This window comes from Zonotrichia leucophrys, chromosome 2 (assembly GCF_028769735.1).
Source record: "Zonotrichia leucophrys gambelii isolate GWCS_2022_RI chromosome 2, RI_Zleu_2.0, whole genome shotgun sequence".
In the NCBI taxonomy this organism is placed as follows: domain Eukaryota; kingdom Metazoa; phylum Chordata; class Aves; order Passeriformes; family Passerellidae; genus Zonotrichia; species Zonotrichia leucophrys.
In genome coordinates this window covers 105,858,688-105,874,290 of record NC_088171.1, presented here as the reverse complement: position 1 = coordinate 105,874,290, position 15,603 = coordinate 105,858,688, and the positions used below count along the sequence as shown (strand labels likewise).

General features: G+C 39.4%; 1 protein-coding gene across 3 annotated transcripts in view; it reads left to right on the top strand.

Annotated features, from left to right (window-relative positions):
- Positions 1–3,515: 3,515 nt before the first annotated feature.
- ESCO1 (establishment of sister chromatid cohesion N-acetyltransferase 1) overlaps positions 3,516–15,603 on the top strand; it is a 33,527-nt gene continuing 21,439 nt past the window's right edge. For 2 of the 3 annotated variants that reach the window (XR_010439208.1, XM_064705959.1), the window contains exons 1-7: positions 3,516–3,590; positions 6,257–6,360; positions 6,518–6,716; positions 7,281–8,649; positions 9,287–9,398; positions 10,562–10,625; positions 12,683–12,797. Coding sequence is in view for 2 of the 3 variants with exons in the window: in XM_064705959.1 (XP_064562029.1) it covers positions 6,520–6,716; positions 7,281–8,649; positions 9,287–9,398; positions 10,562–10,625; positions 12,683–12,797 (1,857 nt within the window). In the remaining variant the exon portion in view is untranslated. Of the gene's footprint in view, positions 3,591–4,536; positions 4,636–6,256; positions 6,361–6,517; positions 6,717–7,280; positions 8,650–9,286; positions 9,399–10,561; positions 10,626–12,682; positions 12,798–15,603 lie in introns of those variants that run through there. The other variant, XM_064705960.1, reaches the window with a different exon arrangement.

The window sequence follows — 15,603 nt, the reverse complement described above, 5'->3', positions numbered from 1 at the left end:
TGGGAGCGGGCAAAGGAAGTGGAGAAAATAATAGGAGAAGCTTCCACTCTCTGGTGACATTCATCTCCCAAAGCTGCAGCCCAACAGGACATTCTCTGCAATTACTGGAGTGATCCATTATCAGCTGAGTTATTCCGTGAAAAAAGGCATAACGTAAAAACAAGTAATTTTTCACATAGCTTCAGACAAGAGTCACTCCAGCAGTATTACTGCAGTGGTAAATAAACACGGCTAAATTAACAAAGGGGTTAAATCTGTCCTACTCACTCCCTCTCCAGGTTTCCCAGTTCACCAACAATTCATGCCCAAGCACTCCTGTTTATATTCACCACAACCTCCAAGGAGAGTAAATTTCTGTAAAGTTTTTGTTCTTTCAACAACGGCATTTGCTAGCAAGTTCACACTGACATCAGTGCTTCAGAATGCTGCCACCTTCTGTGGAAAAGTGGAAAAGTACTGATATTCTTCTATCCCATGAAATAAGTTTTTCCAAATTTTGCAATTTAATGCCTTATAAGAATGCCTGCTACTTTACCATTTCCCTGCTGTACAGCAAATTACTATTTCATAGAAGGATGGAAGAAAATCTAAGTTTATTTGCTTCATGTTCCTAAGAAAGAGACATGGGAAAACATAAGTTTAAATTCATAAAGATAATGGTAACATAAAAAAAAAGCTTTTATCATCCTTCAGGAAATTTACATGCAGGCTAGTGATTAAAATATCCTTCATCTAGAAAATATTCTGTTGGTTACTGAAGGAGAGCAGGAGACCACATGTGGCTGCGTTCATTGTAAAGTCACAGCAGATTATCATGCATTAAAGAGGAGCTGCTACAGGGAGTTATAAATAACATCTCCTCCTATCAGCTTTTAAAAAAAACTACAGCTGCTGAAAATTCCTATTTATCCAGTACAAACTGTGCTTCAGTGAAGTGTGTCCAGAAAGAGGACTTATCAAGGAAAGCAGTTCTGTGTTCCAGCTGACAAAGAGACAGAAAACATTACAAGCAAAACAGAGTGTCTCCAGGTAAATTTGATATTTAAATAAACAAATTTATGCTAGTTGGAAACTTGACAGCAATTTCCAACAATCCCATAAATGTGATAACAATAGAAATCACTAAAATGTTTTGAAGATTATAAAACAGACCTAGAATGTTTATTATAAAAACAAAAATAGCCCTTTTTTAAATACTTCAAGCATTAACAAATGAATATTTACAGAACCAAATAATAAAATACTTCCGTGGTCTCCTTTAGATCAGTGAACTGTAACCAGAAAATGTGAAGGAAATCAGAAATCTCTGTGAGAAACCCCATCACATACTACCTTTTCCTCTAAAACTTTTCATGGCTTTTGGCTGAGGTTCATCACACTGTTCTCCAGTGGTGTATACACATCACCACTAGGTGAATTCACAGTCAAATAAACTGAGGCTGTGTCTATACTGGCAAGTACAGACTGATAGGAGTGGGCATGCAGAGCAGAGATACTGAATGTCGAGATCTTGATACACTTATGTGCATTTCAGGTAGGACCTGCTCCAGGTTACCCCTAGGAAGGTAATATGGATGGAGCACATTAGGTATGCATGAGGTGCCTCTGCATCCCTATTCTAGATAGGATCAGCAGCTCACTTCTGAAGGGAATCCTCTAATGGCTCCCACTTACCATCCAGGGTCTTGGAGTGTGTAAAATGGATTCCTTTTTACACCAAGGAAGGTGTAAAGGAAACCAAACCCACAGTTACACCCCCAGAACACACTCAATATATTCAAACTCCAGTTGTCACTGCATCCATAGCGACAAAATCATTGGTGTGGATGTCAGATCTTCAGCTTTTTCTTCAGAACTTCTCATACTTGCCAGTGCAGACAACAAGCTCAGATACATAAATATCCTGAGGCAAAGAAGCCATGACATAAGGTTTGGTGAGGTGTTTACATCTGTCACAAGTGTAGCAAGGACTGAAATATCCTAGACCATGGCAAAAATCACAAATAGATGGTTATGCTATAGAGTGAGTTGTAAAACACTGTGCAGAATACACAGAATTGAGCTAGCTGGCACTTTCAGAGTTACTGCCAGACTTAGGAAAGCAAAACCAGTTGGACAAATGGAGTCAAAAGGGCAGCTCACTGAGTGAATTCAGTGCTCTGGAGAGAGGAGTGGACATGGTGAAGGACAAAGTCACACCCAAGAGCCCTCTTTAATATTCCAGACACAGACAAGCATCCATCCTGCTTTACACCTAAGTGACATACGCTGACACGGTGACACACCGGTACCAAAGGGGCTGGCAGCTCTCTGCACAACTGCGCAGCTGAGCAGCAGCTGAGTAACCTATTTCAAAGGTGTCTGCAAACATAATTGTGAGAAGGGGCCCACAAACACTAAGGAAACACTGCTGCAAACACATCTGCTGTAATACCACCAGGAACTTGGTGGGACTCAGAATCACAGAAACACGGAATCGGTCAGGTTGGAAAAGACCACAGAGGGTCATGTGGTCCAACCTTCCTGCCCAAGCAGGGTTATCCCAGAGCACATGGCACAGAATTGTGCCCAGATGGCTCCTGAATATCTCCAGTGAGGGGGACTCCACAAGCTCTCTGGGCAATCTGTTCCAGTCCACAGCCACCCACACAATAAAGCTCTTCCTCAGTTCACATGGAGCTTCCTGTGCATCAGTTTCTGCCCACTGCCTCATGTCCTACTGCTTAGAACCACCGAGGAGAGCCTGCTCCATCCTCTTGACACCCTTTGGATATTTATACACACTGATAAGGCCCCTTCCCAGTTGACTCTTCATTTCACTATGGCTGCCAGCTGTGAGGTGTCAGCCCCTGACAGCACAGGCTGCCACCACAATCACTTTGTCCCCACTGGCCCCACAACACATGGGCGCTGCTTTCCCCCTTTGTTTTTAGCCCAAGGACGAGGCTCGGGTGCCCAACAGTGTGAGCAGGCTGAGCCACTGGGACATTGCTGCCAGAAAGGGAGCTTAAACATCATCTGGTTCCAACCCCCTTGCCGTGGGCATGGACACCTCCTAATAGACCAGGAGGTGCTGGTCTATTAGGCTGCTCAGAGCTCCATCCAGCCCGGCCCTGAACGCTTCCAGGGATGGGGCATCCACAGCTTCTCTGGGCAAGCTGTTCCAGTGCCTCATCCCCTCGCATTAAAGAATTTCCTCCTAATACCTAACCTAAACCTACTCTTTCTCACTTTGAAGCCATTCCCCCTTGTCCTGTCAATATGTGCTCTCGTAAACCCCCTCCAGTCCTTAGATGCGTGTTTTAATTAGTACCCTCTCGGCATTCCTTGCTTAACATTCCCACACAGCAGTCACCCTCACTGGCGGCTGCGCACGCGCGAACCCCGCCGCTTCCCGCCCTGCCCGTTCCGACTCCCGCCGGAAGATGCTCCATCCCCGCCGGGGGAGGCTGGGCCGGCGGCGGGCGGGGCGCGGCGCGCCGGGGCGGGCGGGACGGGGCGGCGCCGCGGCGGTGCCCGGCTGTGGGCGGGTTCGAGGCTCGGGCTCGCCGCCTCCGCCAGCGCCGGCACGTCGCTGACACCCTCGCGAGGTAAGCGGCCGCTGGCAGACTGTGGGGTGGGAGAGGGGGCGCTGAGGAAGTTGCTCTCCCCCACACTCCCCCCCCTTCACCCCACCCGTGTCCCGCCGAGTCCCGTCACCCCCGGCTGCCCCGTGCCCGCTGCCCCCCGCGCCCCCGCCCGGGCCGAGAGCCCGGCGGCGGCTCCTCCCCCGGCCTGCCCGCCGCTGTCGCGGGGGGAGCGGGCTGGCCGTGCCCGCTCGGGAGCGGGGAGCCGTGGCGGGCGCCCAGCCTTATCCCGGCACCCCCGCCCTGCCCCCGGCGGCCCTGGCCGGGCCGCAGGAGCTCCCAGCCGGGAGTGGGGTCCCGCCGCCAGGCCCTGCCCCGGGAGGTTGTCACCGCGGGGCGCTGGGGCGACTGACACCGGGCCACGCTTGCAGGCCTTCCCTTCCCTTCCCTTCCCTTCCCTTCCCTTCCCTTCCCTTCCCTTCCCTTCTTCCCTTCCCCCTGAGTTGTGCCGAAGGGGCTCCCAGGCGCTGCCGTGGCCCTCAGCCGGGACCGCTCAGGTTCGAGAGCCCCGCGCCCTGTCCAGCTGGTGGGCAACCTGCCTCAGCCCCTGCTCTAAAGATTGCAAGCTGTGCGGCTCGCGTTTCTCTGTTTTGTTCGTTTGTTGGTTTGGATTTTTTGGGTTTGAGGCTTTTGTTTGCTCTATTTTGTTTTCGGGTCGTCCCCCCCCCCCCCCCGTACTTCTTGCACCAGTCCTTTCTTTGCTCGCGTTCTAGTTTGTTCCTGCACTTCTGTGTCTTCCCTGCTTTCCATAATCCGGCTTTTACTCGAGGGTGACTTCTCCAGGGCAGAGACTGCCAGTTCTGGAATGTCTGGAAAAGACTTTGCTCTGTTGTACAAAGTATTAGCAGGAAAGAAATTAACGTTCAAGAGCTCCGTGGGAGGAGAGTGTATTTTTTAGTCGCCTGAGAAGGAGTACCAGCGAGGGAAGTTCTGTACTTTCTGTTTTGTACTTCTGAGTCTTCCCCGAGTGTGCCATGTCATGTCTGGAAAAAAACCAAAGAAGGTCCAGGTGTGTGCAGTGTCATGATAATCTCAAATTCTGAGGGTTGGTGTTGTTCTCCAAGAGACCAAGGACCTATTCAGCAGCTGGGGCTGCTGTTTTCAGGATGAGTGACCATTCTGCATCTCTGATGGGTTTCCTTTGACTGGTGGAAACCCATAGACTTGGGAGATGTCACGAGCTGTTAGAATGTAGGCATGCAATTCTTCCACCTGCTCCTTAGGGAGAGACATGAAAGTAGCACCACAAAAAGTGCTATTAGAAATTGCTTTCCTGGGTAGAATTAAAAAAATTATACCTCAAAGATGGGTTGTTTATTATGTATCTTCTTTAAAGGAGAAAGTCAGAAGACACCACTGGTATCTGGAATCTGAGTTTTTCACCAGCTGTTTAACAAAATTAGCAGTTTTTCATGGTTAGAAATGCTTTCATAACTGGATAAATGAAAATGAGGTTAAGGAAAATATAAAGTCTAAAGAAAAGAAAAAATGCAGTTGTTTGCTTTTTCCTTTTGGATAATGATGAGTTACTAAAAGGAGCTTAACATAAATATCTTTAAAGTTGTTGGGGAAAGACATACATTTGTCAATACTGGAAGTCATACTTTAGTTGTAATGAACTGAAAGTGTCTGATCTGTGTTACAAAACTGGTGAATTGTTCATGTTCGACCTTAAAAATGTGTCAGATTTAGCATCAGATCAGTTAAGGTTTGAAGAGCAATGTAGTTTTATAGAAATCTGTATATAATCTGTAAGTCTGTCAGTGACAAAAATTAATAGGTAATTCGTGATTGAAAAAGGTGATGTGGAAGTTCTGACCCCTGAGTCTTCCAGTAAACTTTATTTTATGAAGTTTTTAGTGAAACTTTATTGAACAATTATTACCTATATCATAATAGAATAATGATGTCTTTAAATAAGGGAACTGAAAAGTTTCACAAGTCAGAAATGGATATGAAAGAGGTGGTCAGCCAAATCTGTGAAGATATTTTTGTCAAGAATCTCTGTTAGCTCTCAGACTCTTGTGCAGAGTAACTTCTGCATCGTTTACATCATTTCAGTTCTCATGAAGACATTGTCTTTAACTGCCCAAGGCAAATGTCTCTAACAATGCTATTTCCTTGCCTTTCCATCTCTGATTTGTAGCTTAAGTCATATTAGAAGGAACAGTTGTAGGTGGTTGCTGATGTCTGTGAAGTTCTGTTGTAGCAGCCACAAAACTTGGTAACTGAGTCTAATGGATTTATTCCCTGTTGCTGTGAAGCACAGGATTGACAGCAGTCCCACGTTTTTTGCCAGCTCTGAAAGAGAGCAGCACACTATTTTCTGGAGAAAGGTGAAAGACTGAGAAACTTCCTTTTGAATTGTACTGTTACTTGCCACGTTTCAAAAGGTAAAAGGACAGCACTTAAGACAGCAAGTGCCAAAAATTGTTGGATATGGAAATAAAAAATAAGATTTGTCTGTTGCTTTTTGTTGGTTGTTTGTTTGGTTTTTTTTTTTTTTTAGCTCCTTATCAATGAAACTCTAAAGCTAAGCATTGTTTGAGGGGATGGAAGAGGGTGGAAATGCAGTCTTGAATAGGAAGTTATGAAGTGTTTCCTGCATGAACATTTTCTGTTCTTCATAGGTGGCATGAAACATCCTGTTTGCAAGCATATGCGTAAGGAATGCTCTTGTCACACCTTGATAAGTTACTTTGGCCTAAACATCGATTGCCTCTTGTAAAAACCTGTAAGTAAAATGAGTGTCATTTGATTTGAGATTGCTTTAATGGTTCACTTTCTGATCACAGCATGATGTGGCTGTAAAAGGAAAGTGAATATATAAAAATGAAAATATATGATATTTGGTAAAGAGTCTCAACGCTGAGTTGCTTGTTTTTTTGTAGAAATGGCAGCTCAGAAAAGGAAGTCTACGTTAGTAGAACCTTCTGCTAAACGTCCAAAGCTGGACAAGAACAGCAAACCGTCTTTGTCAAAGAAGGAGAAAGAAGTGTCGGATACAAAACATGGCTCAAATAAATCAAAGCCCAGTCAGTGTGCAGCGCAGGAGAAAGCTGTGCTCAAAACCTCTGTCAAACCAAACAGGTCAGTGACAAAAAAATTACATAATTCTGCATTATCTTGATAGACTACATTAGTGCAGAGGGAATCTGAGTTAAAGATTCAGTAAATAGTTAAATAGTACTAGAAGGGAGATCAGATTTAAATTGTTATGTATGCTGACTGCTACATGATTTTTCCCTGGAACCATCTAAGTGCCTTGAAATCCAGAAAGACCTCCTTCAAAAAAGTTTCTGAAGAAAAAATAAATCTAATATTATCTATCTGTATATATGTAACTCATGCTTCATTTGAAAGTCACAAATGTCAGTGATTAAAAACTGGTAGAAATGTTATAAAGCATTTAGCTGGGGTTCATAGTTCAGTTTTTCCATGCATAAAAAACATTAAATACAACACTTAAGAGTAACTAGGTGGAAGTGAATGCCTTTTTGGGATAATTCTTGAGCAAATTATTCCAAAAATACTGAAAGTATAAGATCTAGTGTTTTTAAAAAGAAAAGAAAGAGGCAGAGGAGGAATGAAAAGAATCTTACGACAGACTGTACTTTCTGGATGCTGAAAAAAAATATTATTTGACTCTTTCAGTAATAACACCAATGAACCTGAAGTAGGAACACGCATGACTACAAGATCATCAGCACTCAACTCAAATAATAAAACAATACCTAGCAAAACAGTGCAACAGCAGCAGCCTAAATCTGCAAAAAATAAGGAGGTGTGCCAGAAAAAATCTGTGCAAGAAATTCCTAAGTCAAAATGCTTAATTGCACCAAACGAGCCAGTAATGAGGAGATCACAGAGACTGCAGCAGTTAACCCATGTGCATGTTCCAGCAAGATCCCTGCGCAGCAGAGAAGTTAAAGAAGAAAAAGTGCCAGAAGTTAAGCACAGTAGCCAGGCAAAAAAACACTCTCACAGCGCTGCAGCAAAACCACTGAAATCTGCTGGAGGGAAAACGGAACAGAAAAACACAAAGATAAAGCCAAACAATACAAACAAGGATAAAGAGATACGTGTAGGAGTGATCAGCTCTCCGAAAGAGAAAAAGTGTAAAGCAGACAATAAAAAGGATAATTCCAGTAGCTTTCAACAAAATGTTCAAGAGTCCTCGTCATGTCCTGCTGAGAGTCTTGAGAAAGTCAAGAAAGACCAAACAGGCTCTGTGTCTCCCAATTCTAGCAACACAAAGAAAGTGGAAACTGATTCTCTTAAGCCAAATTCTACAGCATCTAAGGAAAAGCAACAAACACATCAGAACATAAAACCCAGTACAAAACCAAAAAATACTTCACAGCCAGCTGTAAGTGAGACAAATGTGGCTGATCAACCAGAGAATGATGCAAAATCCAAAAGGGTGAGCATCCTTGAACTTTGTGAAGAAATTGCAGGTGAGATTGAGTCAGATACAGTGGAAGTGAGAAAAGACTCCCCTAATGCAGAGGATAGCAAAGCAGAAGAAAAGCACGATGACACACAGTTGCAGCAAAGTGAAATGCTTACTCAGAAAGAGCCCAGTCAAAGTACTCAGTGCAAACGGTTTTTCCCTAGCAAAAAAGCCATGCCTGTCAAATGCACTCTGAATGGCAGAAATAACTCCTCAAACAAAAACTCTAAATGGACCAAAATTAAATTGCTGAAAGCTAGTAATGTGAAGCAAAGTAATTCAAATTTTCCAAATGCCCCCAGGCTTCCTTTTTTAAAAGATTTCCCTGAAGTTTCAGAGGCGAGTCAAATGGCTGCAGAAGCAGAGCTTTCAAAGGCACAAGGCAAGCTGTCAACAAGACTCTTTGAGAATGAAAGTACAACTTGTGCACAGGAGAAATCGCATCCTTCATCTGAAAGAGCTGAAGCTAAAGAAGTAACATTAGAAACAAAGCAGCCCACAAGGAAAGGTGCAGAAAATGGTCTGTTGCCTAACTTGACAAAACATTTATGTGAGCCAAGACCAGATGAGGTAAGTTATTTTAATTATGGTGTATAGTGGGAGGGTGTTCTAAATCTATTCTGTTTTCTGAGAATCCCATGCTCAGAATTGTCTGAACAATGGCTTTCTTTTACAGTAACTTAACATTTTCAAATGTATTAGAGATTTACTGCTGTGTTGTTATAGATGGGTGATAGTAAGCTGAAAAATTAATTGATTCCACCCTCCTAGATTCTGTTGTTAACTAAATGATAATCAATAAAATTTTGTGCTGGAGCCAAAGGTTGTGTGGATTCATATGGACACTTCAGCTTCTCTAGCTTGTTTTGCAAAAATGTATTACACCTTTGGAGTAAATGAACTTGTTTTCCTCTCATTTCCTTATCTGAATGTGTTTCTACTAAAATTTAGGATTTTAAGGATAACTGTTCTGTAGAAAATATTTTACAAGCTTATATATAAAACAAAAAAGATTTTTTTTCAAAATTAATATCACAAACTTCCTTATAGACTAGCTAAGACATTGCATTTTGTCTACTTAAATTAACATAAAACAGACGTTGTATTCAAAATTTTATCACTTAGTTCAATTAGAGGTTTTATTAATTGGTTAAAGACATTGAATAATTTGGACATTTTTTAATTTAACGTTTTCTCTTTTGCTTAGAACTTTCGATTACATTTGGAATCGAGTCCGGAAAGTTCTCCTGTAAAGTGTGTTACAGCTCCTAGACCGCCAAAGCAATTAAAAAAAGAACCCAGAGAAAGTGAACCTCAAGGTAACTGGCTACTGCAGATTTCTCTGCTTGGTTTGATCAGTTCTGTGGGAAGAAGTCGTCTCCCATTAAGAGGAATGGTTCACAGGGGTTAGGCTTAGCTGGTGCAGAACTAAACTTCAGGAGTAGCAGCTTTTGACCAGGGGGTTTTGTGTTCCTTTATGTCACACCCACGGCCACTTGAGTAGCTCTAAAATGTGCTTTCTTCTCTGGGCTGTGGAGTAGGAAAGAGGAGAAACCCAACCAAATTCTTTCCTTTTCCATGTAATAAAGCAGTAAAACTTGCATATTTCTGTTGGCTTCTTCTCTTGGCTTGGTTTTTGTTAATTCTCTGCTCTGTTTCCTTTGAATAAATATCTACATTTGTTTCTTCTAAATTTTTCTACTTGATCTTAACCAGTTTATTGATTGGGTAATGACTCTCCTGTTTTTATTATTTCTTCATTTATCAGCATGTGAATGCAGTTTGTAAAAGTTTATGATGAGTGTGATGTGAATATTTTGACCGAAGTACATCTGACTAAGAAATACTGTCAATAAATCACTAAGTTGTCTCTTCATTATTTTTTTTTCTATTCTTAGTGGTGAGGGGTTTGTTCTGGGATTTTCATGTATTCTTTTAATCTGACCCTTAGTTTGAGTGCACTGTTTTATTATTTAGCTTTACCAAATAGTTGGAGCTTTTTGCCTGTCATTGTAGGATACTTTTGAAGAGTAACTACTCTTAATTTCTGTTACAGAATTTAAAAAAAAAAATTCTTTCTTTTGCTGTTTTTGATTGTTTCTTTTTCCTTAAGTGTTCTAGAATATGCCTCAGATGGGGGGATACTGTACATTTATGATTCTAATAAAATACAGGCAGCTATTTATATGTGTGTCAGTGTAAACATATTTAAACTCCTGTGTAGTTTACTGCTGGCTTTGTTTAGCTTCTGGCAAACTGTCCTGCAGAACTACTGTCAAAATGTTGGAGAAAAATGCCTTTTTTCTAAATATACTTGGAGAAATATACGAATACTGCCTCAAACTTGAATATTTTTTATTGGCCATGAACAGATTGCAAAATTGTTTTGAATATGTTTCTTGAAAATCGCTGTTTGTGTAACTCAAATTTCTTTTGCAACTAAAAACTTCATTATAAAGTTATAATCTTTGATTAATTGCAGATTTGGCTCCCACACAGTTGATGCAAACTTCAGTAACAAGTCAAACTTCTGAATCTGAGAACAGGTATGGTATTTAATACATTATGAAATTACAGTAACCTTGTATGGATAGAGTTAGGAGAGAATTCATTATAAAGCAGTTTTCTCTTAGCCTCAGTTTTCAGTTTCAAATAAGTGACTTGTCCTTTGTAAAAACAGACTTTCATTTTATCCTGTTGTTTAGGCATGTTTTTAGTTTGCTAAGAAAATAATTAAGATATTTGTAGCTGCACATTTATTTCAAAAAGTATTATTTAACAGAGTTGGAAAAACGTTTATACTGGTCTCTTCCTCAAATCAGATGAGAACCAGGGACTCGGGGAAGGATTTGCCACGTGATTTTCATGTACTGAATTATTTCACTTACATCTGGAGGAGTTTTTCTACTCCTTGTACTATGGGAGTGTTTTACATGTGAATTTTTTTTTAGGTGAGGAGGAGGGTGTTTAATTCAGAATTTTGTGATTGCTGTGAAAGGAAGGTGTCAGCAGCCATATTTTAAAAAGAAAAAGTTCTTAGTGCTAAATTTGTCTTACAATTCAAGTTTGTATTTTAGCCTTAATCACATTGACTGTTACCATTTTTGAGCAGTTCTGACATAGGCTCTGGTTTTAGCCAATTACAAGCTTAAGACAAAAATTTCTTTGTACTTGATACCTTGAGCAGCAGCAGTGGCCAGTGTGTTATTACTGTTTTCTATATTCATAATGGGGACAAGAAGAAATGTTTCAGGTAATTTTCAGTACACCTCTCTGAGGCCACATTAACAATTCTGACTAACCAGCTTTTGTACATGTTGGAAAACTCTGCTTCTGTGGAACTTGACAGAAGATGGTGGATAAGGTAGATGCAAATTAGTTAAATGAGTGGTTTAAAATGTATTGATAAGCACTGCAATAACTTTGATTTTTTTTTTTTTTTACTTTTATTCTCAACTGCCAAACAGGTTTATGGTATATACTTAAATTTATTACCATTATTACCTGAACGAGCTCGTATTGCTTTACTGTTATCTGGATATATATTTTAATTCTGAGACCTTTCTTGCCCTGCTTTCTGTATGATATCCACCATTTAAGCCATCATTCTTCCTGTGGTAATCCCACCATAAAATAGAGTAATCTGTTACCTGTGTGCATATCTACCTTGTAGCTCTTTTAGGGCTTTTTAGGAAAAGGCAAACTTTGAAGTAGCTACATAAGGCAAATTTTAGGGTACATCAGTGGAATAAAAAAATTACCCCTGTGTAATGATTTAGCACAAAATGCTGTTTTAAAAATGTCTGGAAGAGTTAATTTTTTAAAAAGCTCACTGGATTAACCTGCTGCCTGTGCTACAGGAGGTGCCACAATTAAGTTTGTTCAGAAAGAGAAAAATATGTAATACCTAGTTGAAGTATGTGTATTTTTGTGTGTGCTTTGCTTTGGCAGTCTCTACGAGTTTTATCCAAACCTGGAACAAATGTCACTTTTTCCCCCTGAATATAGGAGCAAGTTCATAGAATGGTTTTGGTGATAGTTTATTCTATTTTCCAGTGTTTCTTTCAACTGTGACAAGGAGAGGTTTAAACTGAGTAAGATTGCAGTGGTACCGATGCATTTATTCCTTTGACTGCCACCTGTTAGAAGAGGATAAGTTTGAATTGTAGGGATTTGACATCTGACTTAGATTTGTGAGAATATATTTACATGGTCTGCTTTAGCAGCCTGATGTATGATACCTAAATATTGCTTTGGAAATACATAGCATTAGGCACCATCAGTCATGCTCTGATAGTGCCTCTTTTAAATGCTGGTGTTAATGGTTGAGGCCAGCCTACCCACTTGATAATAATTTTTTTTTTTTTAAGAAACAAAATAACCCTGGTAATTAGGCTAGTTACAAACTGTGGTTTTGGTTAGTCCTTTTATTTCCTTATTTTTCCATTTGATTTGCACGTTAAAATATACCAGGACTTTATTTTATTTAATTAATTTGGATTTGCATCTTGGTAAAGTTTGTACTAATCACAACGTTTTGAGTATCTAGCATGACGTGTATAAGCAGTTCCATTTTTAACATGAAATATATTTGTGTTTCAAGGGCTCCATTGTCAAATCCTTCATTAGCATCAAAATGCACTAATTTGTCATCATCGGAGGAACCTATTCAGAAGCTAAAAGAAGCAGGAAAAGATGGTGATAAGCAGCTGATCACAGTAAGTAATACTCTTTTAGAAAGGCTTAGAGCTTCTTGAAGCAATTGCCTCTGAATTTGCAGTGCTGTGGTTTAATGAACTTGTCTAAAAATCATTACTTATACACTACTTATCACTGTTGTAAATGACTTGTAAAAGTAGAAACCTTACTAGATTGCCATTCAGTGTTGATGGGAAAATGGTGTCAGCAAGCCTTGATGTTTTACATTTTTGTTAAAATAAATTTCTGCACTTTTTAAATAGAATGGTTTTTCATTGAAAATAGGGAAGGGAGAATGAATATGCTTTTACTAATGTGTAAGTTCTCAGTTTCTTAAAATTTCGGAATTATAGGGGGAGGTGCATCTGGTAGATTGTGTGCAGAATTAGTATCAATAGATTTGTTCCTGTGTCGTTTAAGTGTCCATTCTTCTGAGACCAACCTGAAGATTTCCCAGTGCATGCCCTTTTTTTACCATACAATTTAAGCAGTAGTACCAGTTGAGTTATTTATTCTTACCCTTTTGGCTATTAGCTACAAAATACAGGTAACAAGAAAACGTGAAATGAGAAGGGAGTGACACAGTTGTTTTGTCGTCGTGTAGGATCACACAACTTGATTGGGAGACAGTTGGAATTTTTGATTTTGTTTTGGTTTGTGTTTTCAATAATGCACATAATCCTTGAGAAATGAAGAGTTAGAGAGGGAGAGGAATCCAGGCCATTAGGAAGGAAGGAGTTTTCTTATGAAATTATACCTCTAACATATATTATTGGAGATATTACTAAGTTGTTCTTTTTTCATGTATTACATGGATTATACACGTGAAAATATTACCTGAAATAGAACCAAATGAATTCTGAGCAGTCTGTTATATCCATGCTGAGGTATTTTAAAATCAGAGCATCTAAGATCTAAAGTGATAAATATATCCTCCAGTTACCTGATGTTATACAAATCTAGGCATGTGGATGCCCAGCCACAGGATAACTGAACTGTGTCTAACATTTAAAAAGTGTTTAAATTACTGCCTCTTTAAAATCTATTTTACCAACAGAATTAAAATGAATTATTAAATATCTTAACTACATTAAAAGAATTGTCAGAATATCCCTTTTCATTTCTGTGAAACTAATTAATTTTTACTCATACAGTGATAGAACTTGCTAGGATCTTTGACCTGAAGAAATACAGAACTTCCTGCTTGGCTACTGAAGAGGGCTTGTGTAGCTCTTTGCAGTGCTTATTATACAAAGAGGTTTTTTGCAAGTTACTGATTATGCTGGTAGTATCCTTATATTCAGCTAGAATTAGGAGAGTAATTTTTTCTTCAGGTATACAACAATAAAAGCTATTTACCAAGCAAAATTTTAAAGAAAGGTTCATTGATGTAGAACAATGGAGAAAATGAGGAAGAATGGGAGAGATTTGGTTTGTGGTTTTCTTTGGGTATTTCTGGAAAATGCAAATGGGTATTTAATTTCTAAATGTGTAAATCACAGCTCCACAATATCTTACATATTTCAGCACTTCATACAAATCCAATTCACTTTGATTTCATTGAGTTCAGAGTAAGCTTTTTATTGTCTGGAAAGGGAATTTTAATAATGCCTATATTTCAGTTTACCAAGACAACATTAGCTAGAGTATTGTTCTGTTACTCTTTAACCTTGGGGAAAACTGCTTTTTTGTCAAAACATGTAGAAGAACCCAAATATTAGTTAAGCCACTTTGTTAAATACTGTCCTTGACCTTGGTTACAGTGGGGATAAGACATAGTTATGTTTAGAATAGTTTGTGCCAGCTTCTAGAGGTGAAAAGTGGCTAAATTAACTTCTAAATTACCAGCTCTCCTCCTACAAATACTCAAAAGATGTGGGATTAAGTGCGTATAATAAAATGTGGTACTTTTTGTAATTAATAGTTTTGCTTGCAAAACCATGGTGAGCTTTTAAAATGTGGATTCTGAATGGCTGGGCTTATTTTTCAATTATTAGTAGTAATTATTTTCAGAGGTATTTATGTAGTTCCACAATGTTCCTGTGAGAACAGAGAAATTAGTAATTTGGTTTAAAAACTGCTGAGGTTGAAATTTCTCCTATGTGGAGAGCAGTCTCACTATGCAAGGTCAAATCACTTAAATTAGCATTTATAGCGTCTAAAAAAATTATAGTTAATAGCTAGAAATCATTTTTATTTCAAGTTTCTGGCATGGTGTATTAAGAGAAGGAGTTTCATTGTTCTTTACCTTGAGCAAAGTTGGGAAGTCATGCTTTTATTCTTAGCAAGAGACATTTAATTAGAGCTTTGTTACACTTTTAAAAAAAACTAAATACCTGAAGGATGCAATTTAGTGCTCTCCAGTATGAGATCTGATTCTTTCAGAGATGTGTCAAGCCAGTCCATCTTAATGTATGTACAGAATCCTTTTTTCATTTTGTAACCAAAGCTGAAAAACTAATTTTTTATTTGACTAGTCACATAATGCAAAATTTTTGTTTTGCTGCTCGTTTGCTGCTGAATTTTCCTTGTCTTTTATATAAAAGTTTGACCCTTGTCCTTTTCAGTTTTTTGTGGTGTCTGAGGCTCAGAGTCTGGAATGTTACAGTATTGTCTGTGTATTCTAACCTTTTTGGTCCCTGAGCTATATTTAAAGATGTGTTATGGTAAAACTGGGCTTTGTTTTTCACAACATGCTTTGGGCTTTTTATATTTAATCCTTAAAGATGTATCTTAGCTTCCTTCTTCTCCCATATGGTTACTAGAATGAATAGATTAATTTTCTTTTTTTCTTAAGTAATATAATCTTTTATTGGAATATGAATC